General features: G+C 45.0%; 1 protein-coding gene across 1 annotated transcript; it reads left to right on the forward strand.

Annotated features, from left to right (window-relative positions):
• The first annotated feature begins 159 nt into the window (after nt 1-159).
• Nucleotides 160-12573, forward strand: NUDT21 (nudix hydrolase 21). The gene is made up of 7 exons (XM_037041684.1): nt 160-406; nt 3096-3296; nt 4127-4190; nt 6983-7072; nt 10227-10302; nt 10904-11018; nt 12246-12573. Exons 1-7 carry the CDS (start codon nt 291-293, stop codon nt 12265-12267), a joined length of 684 nt encoding a protein of 227 aa, XP_036897579.1. The 5' UTR covers nt 160-290; the 3' UTR covers nt 12268-12573.
• The last annotated feature ends 5519 nt before the right edge of the window (nt 12574-18092 follow it).

Consider the following 18092-nt stretch of genomic DNA (forward strand, 5'->3'; position numbering starts at 1 on the left):
AGTATTAAAACGAAAGAAGGCGGAACCCATACCTGATTTACCAATGGGAACTCCAGATATTGCGGTCATCCCACCAGCGACCGTTCCAATGGTGCTCGGCCTGTTTGGCCACCGCCTCTCTACTTCCTGCCGCCAGAGGATCTGGATGCACTTCCGGCGTGCGTCCAGCTCCTCCTGCGCTCCTCTGTTAATGGCGGGTGGCGGCTGCTGAGTGGGACGCAGACGACCGCTGCCCGCGCCGGGAACGTCTCCCTGCTTCCTCTTTCCGCTCGCCGCCAGTGCTCGCCAGCATGTCAGTGGTGCCGCCCAATCGTTCGCAGACCGGCTGGCCCCGGGGCGTCAACCAGTTCGGCAACAAGTACATCCAGCAGACCAAGCCCCTCACCTTGGAGCGCACAATCAACCTGTAAGTGCGGGCCGGCCTTCCCGCGCTGCTTCCACCGGCTTACCTTTTCTAGTGAGCGCTGCTAAAGGCTTTAATCTTATTTTTCCGGCGCGCCCCGGGCCCTCGCAGGCTCCACACCTCCCCACTGCCCGGACTCCCGCTCGCGAGTGCGAGCCTTTCTAAAAGCTCCTGCAGACCCCTTGCTCTCCAGCGCCTAGGCGTTAGCGTCCNGTAAGTGCGGGCCGGCCTTCCCGCGCTGCTTCCACCGGCTTACCTTTTCTAGTGAGCGCTGCTAAAGGCTTTAATCTTATTTTCCGGCGCGCCCCGGGCCCTCGCAGGCTCCACACCTCCCCACTGCCCGGACTCCCGCTCGCGAGTGCGAGCCTTTCTAAAAGCTCCTGCAGACCCCTTGTTCTCCAGCGCCTAGGCGTTAGCGTCCTCCTTGAGAGGGTTTTCCTTTTCCGGAAAGAAGTCTTCTTCCCAAGCCCTGGATTCAGTCGTAGGAAGAACACTAGTTTGCTTTGAACTCTTCCTTTCCTCCACCTCCCCAGAGATAACCGCAAAACATGGTGCTTATCATTCTAAGAGTAAGCTTGTGAGATCTTCCTGTATTAGCTTTTTTTCTCTTAACCGCTATACTGCATTTCAGCTCATCAGCATACATTTTAGTCGTGTGCTTCGGGCTCTCTGGTCTGCGTATGCACTGACGAGTCTTCTCTGCCTCTACTCAGTGGGAGCATCTAGGCGCCGCCCCGTAGGCCCCTGCTTGGGAGGGTGGATGCTGTTAGGATTGGGCTTTCAGACCGTGGAGGGGTCTACAGTGCAACCCAGGGAACCCACTGTGGCTGCATTGTGTTATCTACACCTTTCTGTTTAAGCACCAAAAGCCGTTGCATTTCGAGTTTACTCTCACAGGTAACCTCGCTGTGGCAGGTGATTGGCATTTGGGCTGTGTCTTCCTGCTCAAGAACTGGACAGTATGCTCTTTAATCTTCCTGTTCCTGAGGGTTTGCGAGGCACTGCGATACTGGCTGGCCCCAAGGGAGGAAGGTAGCCTCTTAATTCCGGTCAGCGTTTAAAAGGTGCAAGGTTTACTGATGATGCTGGTGTTTTTATAGGACACTTTCGGTGTTTTCTCTGTTTTATTTTCAAACAAATGAGTTTTACCACCCCCCCCCCCGAAGTGATTTGAAATTGAAAGGGTGGCTATTGTTTTGTTTAGCAAAACAGACGCTGGCTTAGAAATTTAAATAACAAAAATTCTAGGTGTGTGAGAATTAGTAGGTAGTTGCATGTATGCAAGGGAATAGCTATTATATTGACATAATAACATTTAATTTCACATCACTTCTTTTAAAAATTCTCATAAGTTTCCCATGAAGTGGGAAAGGCAGATGTTCCCCTTTTAAAAAATATGGAAGCGCAGCGTCCGGATCACGTTTGGTGGTGATTGGTCCAGGACCCACAGCTCTCTGGCAGTTTGCCTTGATTATTCGACCAGTTTGCCTTCAGCCGTTAGGTGAAAATGTTTTAATCTTCTCTCCATCAAAGTTACTGGTTGTTGGATTTACAGTACTTTTCCTCTTCTATATAAATAACATATTCCGAAATAATCATCATGTTGTAGACTCAGCTCGTGTGTGAGTAATCTCAATTGGAGAATAAGTCCTCTCTCCCTCAGTATTTCAGAGAAATACTGTACAAATGCCTACATCGTACCAGGCACTGGGCATAATGCTGGGTAAACAGCAATGAGGAAATAAGATGTCGTCCCTGCTTTATAAAGCTCACAGTGTGATGGAAATAATATGTGTGTGTCCGGCTGGCCCTGATTTCACAGCTGAAAATTATATGTCATCTTGCTTGCATCTCCTTATTGATGTGAGAGCTGGCTCTTGTAGTAGAGATGTGTTATAGCTGTCCTTAATTCTTTATAATTTAGTGTGTGAGAACTAGATGTTTTTCTATATAAAGCATTTTTAGAAACTGCCTTCCCCAGTTTTTAGTGCTGTGCGAGGTTGCTGCTGCTAACGATGCTACCAGATTCAGCATTAATTCAGCATTAATCTTCTGCGCTAATGGGCAGAAGATTGCATGAGGAGAAGGGAAGACTAAGGATAAGGAATGAAATAAATGCAGAAGGCTGAAAAGGTTTTAGAGGGGAAAGAAAAGTTTGTCTGAAGGTGAAAGGCTAGTGGTCCAGGAAAGTCTAAGGATAGTTGACTAGGAGAATTAGAGAAAGCAGGAGAGATGATGGAAGTCATGGCTCAACCTGTAGAAAAAGAGATTAGCCATCAGTGCCCGTAACTAATAGAATTTCTGATTAGGTTAGCAGTCCGAGGAGCCGGAGGGGGCATTGGCCAACTTGGCAATGCTGTTACACTAGCCACAACCGGATGTCCAGATCACCACACCTGTAAGCATTGAAAGGCCTTAAGGGATAGTGTTGCCTACACTTGCAAAGTTCAAGTGTAGAATAACAGGGTTGATCTAATACAAGCTCTGGCTTTAGAGTCCCAAGTCCTGGATTCTAGTCTCTGCTGTCTGGTTAACTAGTTGTGTAACTTTGGACAAATCCTATGGCTCTGAGTACAGTATATACACTTTTTACCTTAGAGAGTGTGTGTGGGGGGGTTTAATGTGGTTGGTGTCTGTGCTGGTAAATCATGATCTTTAGTTCTCATGTCCAGTGTTTGTCTTTGCATCACAGGTACCCTCTCACTAATTATACTTTCGGCACAAAAGAGCCCCTCTACGAGAAGGATAGCTCTGTTGCAGCCCGGTTTCAACGCATGAGGGAGGAGTTTGATAAAATTGGAATGAGGAGGACTGTGGAAGGGGTTCTGATTGTCCATGAGCACCGGCTACCCCATGTGCTCCTGCTGCAGCTGGGGACGACTTTCTTCAAACTGTAAGTGTTGGGGGAAATTGACAGCAAGGCAGCTTTAATAGGATTGCTGTTCTATGCAGCTTTGGAGTAGAGTTTTAGCGCCCGGCGTCTGTCTCAACAAACAGGGCTGTTCTGGGGTCTTTAGAAGGAGAAGGGCACAAGTCATTTTTCTCCAGGGCACTGGTCCTTTATTGCCCAACTAGAAGTCTGCGTGTTTCCGTGTGTTGTTGACATTAGTGACGGAGCTTGGAAGGAGCCCTGCTAAACAAATTGATCCCAAGTTCAATTACTAGATGTCATTGTAGCATTACTAAAAACAGTTGACATTACTCCTTTGGGTGAATAGTATTTTCTGTTCTTAAAATGGCTTATACTTTTATAGATAATTATTCAGCTTTACCATTTAAGCTCATGAATTTCTCGATGTACATCTAGTTCACAACAATTTGACCAGATTGTACCAAAAGAGGTCTCAAATATTTAGGCCGGCGTTCTGGGAAAACGCCCCATTCTTCAGACTTAAAGAGTCTGAAGTTCATTGCCCTCTGGACACTCGTAGAGCTCACTGATGCTGCTGGAAAAAAGAGACTGAGGTGGGTTGATGGTCAGCAATTACGTCATGCTCATATTGCGGTACCTACTTTATTTAAAATTAGAGTTTATGTTACCGTTAGTCTGGCAAATTAACACGGATTTGGCTTTCTGTTTCTAGCATGTTCTTCCCTCCCTTTGATTGCCTGATCATGTGACACTGAAATATGTGGTATTCAGTTACTTGACAGAAAAAAGTGTTACTGTCTTCTCCCAAAATTGCATTGAATCGAAAGCTGAAATTCTTAACCTTTGTGCAGACCTGGTGGTGAACTTAACCCAGGAGAAGATGAAGTCGAAGGACTAAAACGCCTAATGACGGAGGTACTTTTCTATCTCGCACTTTGGTGGTTCTGTTACTGCCCTTGTTAGTACCAGCCACTTGCCGGGTAATTAGGCTTTTTATGTCTTGTGAAAAGGATAACTTTATTTTGAATATTTACTTTTCAATAAATAAAACTTAAATCCCAGAGTGTTAGTACGCACAGCGTTTATCTTCCACAAGTTGAACTTACACTTACTTTATCTTGCTTGTTTTCCTTAAATGTTTATGTAACAAAAGTGGATAATACAAGCCATTTGCTGTACTAGGATAATAAAATGTAATAAATGGATAATAAATGGATGAAAGTGCCCTTGCTGTACTAGGCAGTAAGTGTTTTACATGCAGTAACTCCTTTGGTTATCGCAACAGCTCTCGGAAGTGGCTATTATTATTAATGAACTTCACTGATTAATAAGCTGGGGCGAAGAGTGTTCAGGCAGCTGCCTTGATGCTAACAGCTAGCCTGCGGTGGAGCTGCAGCTTGAGTGCGGGTCGTTTTGTTCCCTCGTGGGCCGTATAGAATTTTGGCAAGAGAAGGATTGAACAAAAATGTTTAGAAGCTGGAAGACAGACAGGGAAATCATAACTGACATAGAAACCTCAGCCCAGCAGGAGGGCAATTCAGAACCCAGCCCTGCAGAACACCAGGAAGGCCGAGGAACTGGAGGTGCCTGGTGCCTGTGGAAGGTGGGGCCTTGCGTGGACTGAAGTCAGGTTAATTGATTGACAGTCTGTCTAGGATGTATTTCTACACTGGGATCTTCTCCCCCACTGTGGTACAGTTAGGCCCTGTCTGCCTGGTGATTGAGTCTTTGTAGAGATTGAATCAGAAAACATTGAGCAGTGAACAGATTGAGATGGGGAGAGTAAGTGAAGGTTTGCATCCTGAATAGTGAGACTTCCAGGCTTTTCCTACCAGGCTAATAGTGTATTGACAACTAGTTTTACCCCAGGCTGAAGGTCGGAGGTTTTGTTTCTGCAGACAGTGATGGAACAACACCAGAATCTCTCCAGATACATGGCATTCGGGAATCTTCTGGGGAATTAGTGTAGTCCTAGCATCAAACTCCCAGAGGTGGCAATTAAGCATCTTCTTGCTTTACCTTATTTGTAAGCAGATAACCAAGTATCACCAGGCTTTTAGAGAAAGCTGCTTAGCAAGAAAGATCAAAAGAAGCAAAAAGAAGCCAACAGAAACCAAACTGAGAGATCAGTAAAGTCACAGGTAGTGTGCCTGGTGTGATGCAGGAGCCAGTGCATCCGGGTAACAGTGTGCCATTGAGAAAGGCTGCTCCGCCCTCGCCGGTGTGGCTCGGTTGGTTGGAGCATCGGGTACACGGAAAGGTTGTGGGTTTGAGTCTTGGTCGGGATACTTACGGGAGGCAACCAACCAATCGATGTTTCTCTCTCTTTCTAAAAGCGGTGAGAAAATGTCGTTAGGTGAAAATTTAAAAAATAAAATAATAAAAAAACATTCAAACAACAAAAAAGAACTCATGAATATTAAAAAAATTAGCAGAATGAAAAATTCTGTAGACTTAAAGATTGAATTTAAGAAATCTGCCGAAAGTAAAATGAAAAGATAGACCATAGGTAAGGAAAGGTAAAATTAGTAGATCGTTCTAGAAAGACCAGTATAAACTAGAGCTGACTGTCGAACCACATGCGGGTGAGAGGGCGCTGCTTGCCCACACAGTTTAAAGTCCTCCCAGGACTTTGGCCTTCCCTTCAGCCTACCCGGCACCCGCTGTGGGCCGGAGGCCTCCCTGGTCACATAAAACAGGTGACTTTTGCGTATTCTGTGTATTATATGTGTTATGTACTGTATTCCCGTGTAAAGTAAGCTAGAGGAAAGAAAATCATAAAGAAGAGAAAATACATTTACAGTGTTTATTGAAAAAATCTGCATGTAAGTGGACCCGTGGAATTCAAACCTGTGTTGTTGAAGGGGCAGTTGTACAGATAAAGGGGACTGAGGAAGGAAGAGTTTGTGAAGTGATAATGTAGGAAAACTTCCCAAACTCGGAGCGTGAGTTTTCGGACCGAAAAGAACTACTACAGGTCTGCCTGCCCTCTCTGACAAATGTTAACAGATTCGTGCGCGGGCGTGTCATCCTGACATTTTAAGTCAGGGAGGGTAAAGAGAAAACCCTAAAAGCTCCTAGAGTGGGCGGGGCCAGAGACGTGGGTTAAATACAGGCTCCAAAATCAGAAATGGCCTTGACTTACCAGAAGTGATTCTGGAAGCTTAAAGGTCGTGGAACATTGCTTTATAAACCTGAGGGAACGTGGGTTTTACCCCAGAATTCTCTGTCTAATCAAACTAAATCAAGTGTGTGTGTGTAAAATAGACTTATTTCCAACATACGGAGTCTCTAAAGCTGTTACCTCTTACACGTTTTCTCAGAGTAAGAGGGTGCTCACCACCAAAATGGGAAAGGAGACACGGGATTCAGAATGCGGGGAGGAGAGGGGCAAAGGGCCGCGCATCTGCAGAGCAGGGTAGGGTCACAGCGGGGTGTCTCTCAGGAAAACTGCGGTTAGTAGAACAGTCGGTATTCGAATTGGAAGAAATTTAACCCCTGTGGAAAACGGGGATGAGTTGGTGATAGCGCCCGAAGTGAAAGGCAGCGGTTGCGATCTCTCCCCGAAAGACCTGCAGTTCCGAACGCTCTGCTGTCCGCAGGGGCAGCGTGTCTCTGTGAGGAGCCAGGAAAGTGCTCCCCATGGCGGAGGGTGTTGGGGGCACACGTGGGCCCTCGTTTACGAGCTGGGCCGCTTCTTCTGACAGATACTAGGCCGTCAGGATGGAGTCCTGCAAGACTGGGTCATCGACGACTGCATCGGAAACTGGTGGAGACCGAACTTCGAGCCGCCCCAGGTCAGTGTCCGGGTGCACTTTCTGGGCGCTCGGGCCTCGCCAACTGGTTTAATTCTAGCCATTTAAAAAGGTTATAGTAGAATTTGACTTGAAACTTCCTTTTCACCCTTCTTAATTTAGGTGATAAGTTAAAAGGCAGTGCAGTTTTTCTTTCAAAGGAAAACTTCAAATATATACAAAAGTAGAGAAAATAGTAAAACTAATATATCCTTATACTTGTCATCCACCTTCAGTGGTGAGCAGCATTAAATTTCATCACCCCCACCCCACTCCTCTGCCCTTACGTTGGAGTTTTTGGAGGCAAATCCTCAATGCAATTTTAGTCGTAAATATTCCAGTGTTTGTTTCTAAAAGATAAGGATATATTTTTTGAAAAGCAGTATTATTACCATAGTAAAAATAAGAAGTAATTCCATAATGTCATTAAACATGTAGTCAGTGTTCACATATCCTTTATATGTTCACATACCCTTTATTTGAATTGTGTTATTTTGTTTTATAATCTGTTTGAGGTAGGGTAGTCTTTCAAGTCTTTTTTACATCTACAGGTTGGTTCCCCGTCTTTTTTGGTTCCTTGTAATTTATTTGTTAATGAAAACAGGCTATTTACAGGCCTTGGTGTTTCCATTGGTGATTCCGTTCCCTGCTGTTGTTGAATGTGCTGCTCTTTCTCCTCTCTGTCCCGTCAGTTTTTTGGGAGGGGGAACAAGGCTTGTCAGACGTGGGATATTGCTCATGGTTGCCCAGTGTATTACACCAAGGCTTAGCAGCCCAAAACAGCAAACATTCATTATCATGGTTTCTCAGGGTCAGGCCTCTGGGGCTGCCTAGCTGGGTGGCTCTGGGTCATGGTCTCCTGGGAAGTTGTCAGCTGGGATGCCTTCTCTCAAGGCCGAGGTCCCATCCCAAGCTCACACGTGTTTCTCCGCCGAGCTTTCCTCTCCTCCCGGGCTCTTGGACTGAAGGCCTCAGCTCTGCCCTGGCTACTGACTGAGGGCCTTGCTCAGCCACCACGAGACCATCTTCATAGGGCAGCTCCCAGGAAGACAGCTGGCTTCTCCCCAAGTGTGGGGTCCAAGGACTGGAGACATTGGCGGAAAGAGTGCCCCCGCAGGAAGCCCCACTCTGTTACAACCCAGTGCTGGTGGTGACGCACTGTCGTTTCTGCGGCGTGCTGTCGGGCACACCAGCCGCATAGTGTACATTGAGGGAGGGGACTGCACAGAGGTGTGAGTGCCAGGAAGTGGACCATTGGGGTCACGTTAGAGGTTGGCTCCCGTGGGTGGTTTGTGTACTTCCATTGGAATTTTACAGTGGCTGGCCGTCTCCTTTGTTGTGTTCATAGGTCCTTGATAATAGTGTCCTGGATCTTTAAGTTCCTTAGAATTGTGCTTCTTAGATATAGAGAAGCTTCTCTCATCAGCCACTTGGTTACCCTGAAGTCTAGTTTGTGTCGGAAGGAATAGGTGCTGCCTTCCTTCTGCCTAACGGTTTGCAGAAGAAGGAACTAATTCCTTAGTACGCTCCGAAGACTGGACTTTATTCAACGTGAGAGTAAGATGAAGACTTGGGTGTAGGTAGTGTGTTTGGGAGGTGACCCAGGAAGCAGGAGAGCGCAGGGGGAGGGAGGCCAGAAGCCGCAGCAGTCCGAAGAAGGAACATGGTTGGTCTTGTCACAGTGAAGGGCGCCCGGAGCGGGTACCCTGCTGAGGGCTGCGAGGACTCGTGTGGGACGCACCGTGGAACTGTCCCCAGGAAGGGTGGAGAGCCCTGGGCTCTTACCCTAACGAGGTGAGGGATGTTGAGTCTGAGCAGTGGGCGAGTGACTCCCCAGGCTTCGGAAATGCCTTGCGGCTGCAAAGCACGGGGGAACAGTGGCGGCAGTGGGGGTGCTTTGAACACTTTCAAACACAGCCGCCCTGAAATCTGAGCTGTCATGAGAAGCTGATGAGAGATGCGAAAAGCATCTTGTTCAGTGACCTTTTAAAGTGTCATTTGACCGCATGGAGTTAAACATGTTTGATGTGTTTTAAGCCACTGTAATGATTGCTGTTCCTGGTGCACATTTTCCTGTCTTCGGCCAATGGGATACTTGAAAATAGATGCCAAATTCTTTTGATAAGGTTCTGTGACCTTGATCGCTTCTTTGTATGGCAAGATGTTCCAGGTCAAGAATTGCACAGAATGTTGGCCTTTCAAAAGATTGTTCTGTTCGCCCTCTTTCTTGTGACTCCCCCGTGGAGCGGAGGGGCGGGGAGATGAGGTGTGGTGGAAGCAGGAGCTAGTGCGCACCACCTGAGAAGTGTGTTGGCTTTATGACAGCAGAATTTCAACTGGTAATGAAGTTCCTGGTGAACTTCTGCAGGTTCTGCAAGTTCTGCAGGTTCCTTTGGGAGTAGCCTCCTTCATGTCCCCTGCCATGAAGGGTCCTAGGACCATCGCCTTAGTTCACCGAACCCTTGTCTTGGCTCTGGTAGCTGAGATACAACATACGGGGCATGGTGACCTCAGAGTATTGGTTGGGTGTCAGTGGGAAAGGAGCGCCCACCGCCTTCCTGTGTCAGTCTGCTTGTACGGGCACAGCTGCCTGCACAGTGAGATGAGGACTGGAGAGGAAGGGCTTGCGAGGAGAGGCGCGTGTGTTTCTGAGTAGAAGGAAATGGGGTGATGCTGGTCAGTTCGCGTGTGTCACGGTTTGGGAACCGTGTTGCAGCCACGTTTTGTGGTATCCACATCAGGATTCTGGAATATTTAACTTTTCAACGACACTTAAAAAAAAACTTTTTAAAAACACTATTTAATATCAGACTTTATTGTGTTATAAATTTCTTAAGCTGGGAATAAGTCTTTTGTATACCTATTTGTCTAGAATGGTTGACTAGTTCACTGTTTTGTGTTAATTAAAGCATTTCTTTGTCACTAAGTAGAAGACTAGAACGGATTCTGCTGCTCTCAGAAGTTTGCGCTGTATTGGGGAGAAAACGAAAATAAAGCGACAGGATACGCGTTAAAGCAGAGTTGCGTTGGATTATGGGGGACTTGGTCTCGGAGGGATGGCATTTGGGCGTAACGTCTGAAATGAGGGAGCTGGTAAGTAGAGGCGTGGCAGGGTGTGGGACATCTTGGTAACACGAAATTACTCTTGTTATTTTAGTATCCGTATATTCCTGCACATATTACAAAACCGAAGGAACATAAGAAGTTGTTTTTGGTTCAACTTCAAGAGAAAGGTAAGTTGTTTTGATTTTGAATGCAGCCATCTAAAACATTTGTGGAGTAATTTCAAGGGTACCTGTTTGCTTGTTCTTTGTTTCTCCTTGTTGTACCTCTTTGGTTCTTTGGTTCCTTGATTTTTTGGATTTACTGCAACATCAGAAGCATGCCATGTTTACACAGAATTCCTTCGTTTTTCTCATAGACGTGCCAGTCATACCTATGGGATTGGGGGGAGATGAATTTTATCTAGAGCCTACAGTACTAGGTTACTTTTAATAACTGTTTAGCTGCTGGTATTGATTTTCACAGTGGAATAAACTGAAAATTGTAGGAGAGAGATGAGTTGATTTTTTTTTTAAGTAGCATCTTTAGGCTTATTGTTTATTTTAATAATTTACCTGGTGCCTTTGGTTGTTAACAGCACAGATCTCCTTAGAGAGTCGGTTTCAAAGTTCTCACTGTGAACTTTGCTTAAAATACAGAACCAAAATGTATTTAGGAGAATTATTTTTCCACAAGTGTTTCTCAAACGTAAAATTGATAATTACAAGTGAAGTGGAAGCCGTGATTATATAAGGAATTGGAGAAAATGAGTACTGTTCTGTTTTGTTCTAGCGTTGTTTGCTGTCCCTAAAAATTACAAACTGGTGGCCGCCCCACTGTTCGAGCTGTACGACAACGCGCCGGGGTACGGACCCATCATCTCCAGCCTCCCGCAGCTGCTGAGCAGGTACGCGTGTTGAGCTCTGCGGCCGATTCACCCTCGTGGCCGGGTGTACAGTACTCTGAGCCCCTTGAGAAGGGACAGTTTGTGGACTTGGGTCTTTAAGGAAGTGAAGACAGGAGGTGGGCCCTTGGGTCACGTGCAAGCCATAGGTGTAACATGACCGACCACAAGAGGCCCTCCCGTGCCATGACGTTCCGGCCTTTGTGTAACTCTTCTTCCCAGATTTGATACTCAGCACAGTTTGAAGCCTGCATTTGAAGAAGAGGTGTAAAATAGTCAGTCGTGTGTGGTGACTTACGAAGGGAGCCGTCTACGTGCAAGTGGGGAGGTTCAGTCTCGTGGTACAACGTATTTTCTTTCCTTTTGGAAACTACTGTATGTAGGCCCAAAGTGGGGCCTGCGGGATTAAGTCCTGAAGTTTTATGTGGTGTTTGATACATTTTTTAAGGCAGAGTGACGACAAACGCTGACCTATGCTGGTTGGGCTCTGTGGCGCCAGCCACGGCGAAGACTCGCAGACCAGCAGTGGTCGGGCCTGCGGGCTTCCGTCACCATTTGGCCCTGGTGCCGCCTTCAGCACTGCTGGCGGTGTGACCTTGGATGGAGGGGGTTCCACCTCTTCGCTTCTTTCTTCTTGGGGAATGGGGCTAGTGGTCCCCACTTCATAAAATGACGAGAAATCAGTGAAATAACACACCCAGAGTGCTTATCAGAGTGTCAGGCACCTGGTTAGTGCCTAATAAATGCTAGTTTAAAAATAATTCCAGCAGCGATTTGCTTTCTATGAAAGCTAGTTGGGTGAAACTAGTCTTCTCTTTCGTTGCGGTCACCACACCTCACCGTTCACTCCTCTGCTTTGGTCTGCTGATGGGTTCCAAGCTGAAGAGTGGGTAAGGAAAGGAGTCCTGCTGCTCATTTGTTTAAACCCTGTCCGGTCAGGGGCTGTGCTGAGTGGTCAGGTGCAGTGAGGTGTGAACACTTCCCTTGCCTCTGGGAACTTGTTAGGGGGCAGTTGGTCACATTTAGCCTTTTTTATTGTAAGTATTCAGCAGCATTGTTATTTAGTGTATAAGATGTAACAGGTGAGAGAAAAGTGTTTCTTGGTGTAGAAAATGCCAGAAAATGTCAAGTGAAAGTAAAATGTCCAAATACAATTTTTTATCATTTCTAGTAGAAACTACGTAAATAATTCTGTTTTTTACTAAGACTGTTGTTCTTTTTAAAATTCAGGTTCAACTTCATATACAACTGAGCTCCTGCGCAGTGGAGAAGTGAAAGAGGCCGCTGCTGAGTGCAGCACCGAGTACGCACGGGAGGAAAGTGTGGTTTCTTAGTCTCTTTCCCAGCCCCTCAATGGACACCTGCTTTCTGATGTTTGAATAGTACAATTGATATGAAGAACTAGATAGTGGTGTAAACGTATGTGATAATGTTTAACTTGCTTTTGTTTCTACTCATACATTTTTGTACATTAAAGAAAGTGGACTTGTTTTTAATTTCGTTTTCTTTCTTCCTTTTTTTTTTTTTTTCATTTCACATTAAACTTGAAAAATTCTTACAGGTGAGAATCGTTTTTTTCTCACCCCCAGCCTGGTGAAGGGTCAGAGACAAAGGCAGGGGCAGGGCAGTCGAGTTTCTGGGACCCTGGCTCTCATACCGCCCTGGGGGTGCACGTTAGAGAGCGCTGTGATGGAGGCTTTCTGTTACTTTTGGGAACTGGTTTGCTTGAATGAGTCCAAGGTGCAGCTCCTGTACCGCCTGTTGCCCTCTAATGAGTTACATTGCAGCAGAACCCCCAGTGGGCCACTGCCTGGTACATTCTGTACCGGTTCGGCCAGACCTTGGTTTACAACTAGTGGGCCTTAACATACCGGAAACCATTAAAACAGACTGGGTCTGGGGAAATCATGGGGCAGGTACAGAAAGAGATGGGCCTGGAGTGCATTGGAAGTTTTTTTTATCACACAGTGGGGCTATTATTTGTGCTGTGCTGAATTTTGTGTCTTGGTATTCTTAGGGCCATGGGAAAATGGCGATCTGTGAAGGAAGTTTCTAGAAGTGGGTCAGTCAGGTTTTGAACTCTTGGATTGCAAAGTTAGTTTTTTCAATGAACTTGGCGTTATATTCATAGAGATGGAAATTTGATTTTAGCAAGTGACACCAAACCTTTTCAAAAATATATGGGAATGATCTGAAATCTGAAGAAAGGATGCAGGCTAGATTGTTGTGAACCTAAGGAAAAGACAACAGATTTTAAAAACTTAAAAATACTTGCTAAATGAGTGTCACATTTAAAGGAATAAGAAAATCTTAGAGCAAGGGAGTTTGCTGGCTGCGTCACTGCCTAAGGGACAGAATGTCTTGTGCGCCTGGCCGCAGACCTGCTGGCTGTGGGCTCAGTGTAGAGGGAATACGTAAGAACCAGCTGCCTAAAGAAGAGAGATTGGTATCACAAAGTTTTCAGTAGAAATGGACTCTGGTCACTGCCCATCACAGGGCTCTCGAGGCATTGGATGACGTGAAAGGTGGATCGTGTGTTTCCCCGTTGGGACTTGAGAAAGACCAAGAGTGCCTGAGCAGTTTTATTTATAAACATCAAGTTCATGTGGTTGAGGTCCTGCCACACTTTCCCATAGCTGCCTGTCGGGTAGCGACTGTAACCGCCCCTCTCAAGTTGTAGGTGAACACCTGACTCCAGGACTGAAAGTGACGGGCGTTTCCTTTGAAAAAGCCACTAATTCTGTGGATAGTCCTTCCCCCTGAAGGGGTAACAATCCTGTCCTCTGCTTTACATTAGCGGATTACTAATTTGTCACGGGTTCATTGGTGAGCTCACTGATTCGCCGAGTCCTAACAGGTTGGGGGAGGTAGAGATGGAGATGGCGCCATCCAGCCCGCTTCCCCGTGGTGAGAGCCACGTGAGCACATTTCCGACCACGGCATCTCATGCCGTTTGGGGTGGGTGGAAACAGGTGGGCTTTTGGGGGGTGTGATTTATAAAGTGTTGTCAGTGAAGAAGTTGAAGTGTCATGTGACTTGAGGTCACTCCTGTCCTTGGTAACTTGAGCTTTGAGAAATCCCTGCTTGATCACTGCTTTCCGGTCGCAGTGCCCGAGCCAGTCACCGTGCGCTGCAGCCTTGGTGAGAAAAGCCTTGAGTTCAGCGGGCGGGTTACCAACCTTGGAACGAAAGAGACCTGGTTTTGAGTGTAAAATTCGTAACACAAACAGGAAGTTTCAAAACCGCCTTTGAACTTGGTCGGCTGTAGTTGTATCCCAACGCTCTTGTTCTGGTTTCTGGAAGAAAACAGGAGTTCAAATCTGAGGCATTCCTACCACGTTAGGAGAGGGTACAAGGGCACCGTGTAATACTAAGGTCTTCGATAAATAACTTCTTGTCACACTTCCCCAAGAATTAACAGTTTTCAGCTGTGCACTCCAATTCTCTACATACTCAATACTAATAGTTTTTAAATCAGTTCTCAATGAACTGACATGCTTTTGACTGCCTGCTGTGTTCCAGATTTGTTTGTCAATGAGAGTGCTGCTTTGTATTGTGTAACTGCAGATGCCATGTCATTTTCCCGAGTAATCTAAGGGGGGTGTATTTATACAGAACTGCTGAGTGGCCCTGGGAAATACGCAGTCGATGATGGGAAAAACCTAAATGTTTCACTCAAATGCTTTCAGTCATACATAGTTCACATTGATATTTCATTGAAGGGACATTTTTTCCTAAGTGATGACTTGGGAGTTTTTAAAAAGTAGATAGTACTTAAAATGGCATATGAATATGAAGTCCTATGAATTTGTACTTTTAACAGATCTGGCTTTTTATCATTGTCTTATCTTGTAATTAGCATTGTGTGGCTCAGTCACGCTGTTGGATATTTAAGCGTTCCATTAGGTCAGCATTTGATTTGGCTGAAAGGGCCAAATTAGTCAATCGGTTTTTTTCTTTTATGATTCATTAGAAGTGAAAGGTACAGGTCCTCTGGAGTCAGCAGGTTGGCAAGCAGTCAGTGTCAGATTCTCTCTCTCAATGATGGGACTTTTACTTGCTCAGGTTTTTGATAACTGTTTTTTAAGTTCCCGCGCAGTCACTGGAGATGCTTGGAGCAGCTTCCCCACACTGGAGCTCCTCCGACTTCATGTTTCTCCCCGTTCACAGTGCTGAGGACAGTGGGTGCCCAGCACCGCGGTGTGTGGTTGTGTGTGTCACGGCCAGAAAGGGCCGAGTCGGGATTCTGACCGAGAGGCAGGTCAGCCTCTGCAGTGGGGGGTTTCTTTCATTTCCCATAGCTCTGCTTGTTTTCTATCGCTTCTTATTTTGGTCAAACTGCCTCATTTCACGTTCCCTTTGTTGTTTAAATATGTGATGAGAAACAAATATTGCAATTTTCACTTGAGCCATAAAAGACATCTCAATATTAGCCCATATTATATTTATCAAGATTGTGGAAAACCAGATGAAGTGTAGATTAAGCCAATTTAGATGTAACTTGTATTTTCGTGATGGGTTATATTGTCCGACTAGAGGGAAATTGGGAAAATGTGGTATGCTGTTCGGTTGAGGAGGAGATTGCTACATTTATCAACTTCAACTTCTGGTTACTGTGTTCTCCTAGAGCACAGGCATCATGTAGAGTTGGGCTTGGAGAATTTTTCTCATATTAAGTTTTCTCATATAATTTTGTAGAAAATATATAAAAAACTGAAGTTTTGGTTATATTTTTATACTTGTAAAGTTTGATTAACATGGTCATTGTTCTTTTTTATTTTATTGTCATTTCAATTTAAAAACCGTGAAACGAGGACTCTGTGGTTGTGCGTGCAGTTGCTAACCGTAGCACCGCCGTTGGACGCCTGCAGGGCCCTTTGCAGCGTTGTTGGCCGGCCCAGCGCCACAGCCAGCGGGGCCTGAAGGCCGGGGACTCCCTCGCTACGTCCCCCGCACTCCCTGCACTGTGCGGGTTGGAAGTGTTCTCCGCAAGTGCAGTCTCCTGCAATGGGACCTGAAGACGCATTTGGAAGTTGCCATCGAGTTGTGCAAACTATGTTGTTACATCACGGGGGACCCAGTTTCTTTATCTGTAGAGTGTTGACTCCTACAGTTTGAGAGATTTTCTCAAACTTGCCTGGAAGTCATGATGTTCTGGGACACCTTGCTTGCTGATTATATAAATTGCTAATACTGTGTAAGTTCATTTCAGCACCTTGCCGTGTTCTGCCATGTGTAGTGTGCTCCCGTGTACACTGTTCACCCGGGTTTTTGGTCCAGGCTTCCAGGGAAAAATCTTTTGTCCTCATTTTTTTAATTCAACTTTTTGTTTATGTTAAGATCATTGTTTTTTGTATTATAAAGGAATTTTAGCTTTTAGCAAAATTTTATTTTTGGACATATTATGGTACAAGAAGTTTTATATAACAAATATGTACAAAACAGAAGAACAAACACAAGGTGTTTCAGGTACTACCCATGTAAAATACGCATCCTTATTTTTCCTTAAAAAATTTGGGCAACAAAGTATGCATTATACGTGGCAAAATGTGGTAAATAGAAACAGAAACAGTTCACCCAAAATATGAGAATATTCTGTGTAGTAAAACCATAGCTTTTAGGCTTCATGTCTGAACAAAAGTTGAACAAAACCTGATAAAGTTATTGCAAAGTTCTGAAAATTCTACTAGTGCGTTTCATAGCAGTCACCAAAGAACTATGAGAAATTATGAAGGAAAAGCTAAACATTGAAATACACTCACTAACTTAGTTTTCTCTTTTTAAAATATATTTTATTGATTATGCTATTACAGTTGTCCCATTTCCCCCTTCATTCCCCTCCACCTTGCACACCCCTCCCCCCATTCCCCTCCTTTAGTTCATGTCCATGCGTCACAAGTTCTTTAACTTCTACATTTCCCACACTGCTCATGCCCTCCCCCTGTCTATTTTCTACCTATCATCTATGCTACTTATTCTCTGTACCTTTTCCGCCTGTCTTCTCCTCCCACTCCCTTGTTGCTAAACCTCCATGTGGTCTCCATTTCTGTGGTTCTGTTCCTGTTCTAGTTGTCTGCCTAGTTTGCTTTTGTTTTAGGTGTGGTTGTTAATAACTGAGTTTGCTATCTTTTTATTCATATTTTTTATCCTTTTTCTTAGATAACTAACACCCTTTAACATTTCATATAATAAGGGCTAGGTGATGCTGAACTTTTTGAACTTGACTTTATCTGGGAAGCACTTTATCTGCCCTTTCATTCTAAATGATAGCTTTACTGCATAGTGTCATCTTGCATGTAGGTCCTTGCCTTTCATGACTTCAAATACTTCTTTCCAGCCCCTTCTTGCTTGCAAGGTTTCTTTGAGAAATCAGCTGATGGTCTTATGAGCATTCCTTGGTAGGTAACTGGTTCCTTTGCTCTTGCTGCTTTTAAGATTCCTTATCTTTAATCTTGGTTAGTGTAATTATGATGTACCTTGGTGTGTTCCTCCTTGGGTCCAACTTCTCTAGGACTTTCTGAGCTCTCTGGACTTTCTGGAAGTCTATTGGTCAGATTAGGGAAGTTCTTCATTATGTTTTCAAATAATTTTTCAATTCCTTGCTTTTCCTCCTCTCCTTCTGGCACCTTTATGATTTGGATGTTAGAATGTTTAAAGGTGTCCTGGAGGTTCCTAAGCCTCTCCTCATTTTTTAAAAATTCTTGTTTCTTCATTCTGTTCCGGTTGAATGTTTATTTCTAACTTCTGCTCCAAATCATTTGAGTCCTGGTTTCCTTCCCATCACTGTTGGTTCCCTGTACATTTTCCTTTTTTTCACTTTTCATAGCCTTCATTTTTTCCTCTAATTTGTTACCAAAATCAACCAATTCTGTGAGCATCCTGATCACCAGTGCTTTGAACTGTGCATCTCCATTGCACAGTTCTGATAGATTGGCTATCTCTTTATCACGTAGTTGTATTTTTTCTGGAACTTTGTTCTTTCATTTGGGTCTTTTTTTTGGGGGGTCTCGGTGCACCTGTTACGTAGTAAAGGGCTGAGCCTTAGGCATTGACCAGGGCAGGGCTACTCATGTGGCT

This window comes from Sturnira hondurensis, unplaced genomic scaffold (genome assembly GCF_014824575.4).
Source record: "Sturnira hondurensis isolate 20B ecotype Veracruz unplaced genomic scaffold, ASM1482457v3 Scaffold0003090, whole genome shotgun sequence".
Taxonomy (NCBI): Eukaryota; Metazoa; Chordata; class Mammalia; order Chiroptera; family Phyllostomidae; genus Sturnira; species Sturnira hondurensis.

What these genes read in the sequence shown, in the direction of transcription:
- NUDT21 (XM_037041684.1), top strand. Translation starts at nt 291, where the DNA reads ATGTCAGTGGTGCCGCCCAATCGTTCGCAGACCGGCTGGCCCCGGGGC. An exon ending in TTGGAGCGCACAATCAACCT is followed by an intron (nt 407 to 3,095) that starts GTAAGTGCGGGC and finishes TTTGCATCACAG; the next exon opens with GTACCCTCTCACTAATTATA. An exon ending in CTCCCGCAGCTGCTGAGCAG is followed by an intron (nt 11,019 to 12,245) that starts GTACGCGTGTTG and finishes TTTAAAATTCAG; the next exon opens with GTTCAACTTCATATACAACT.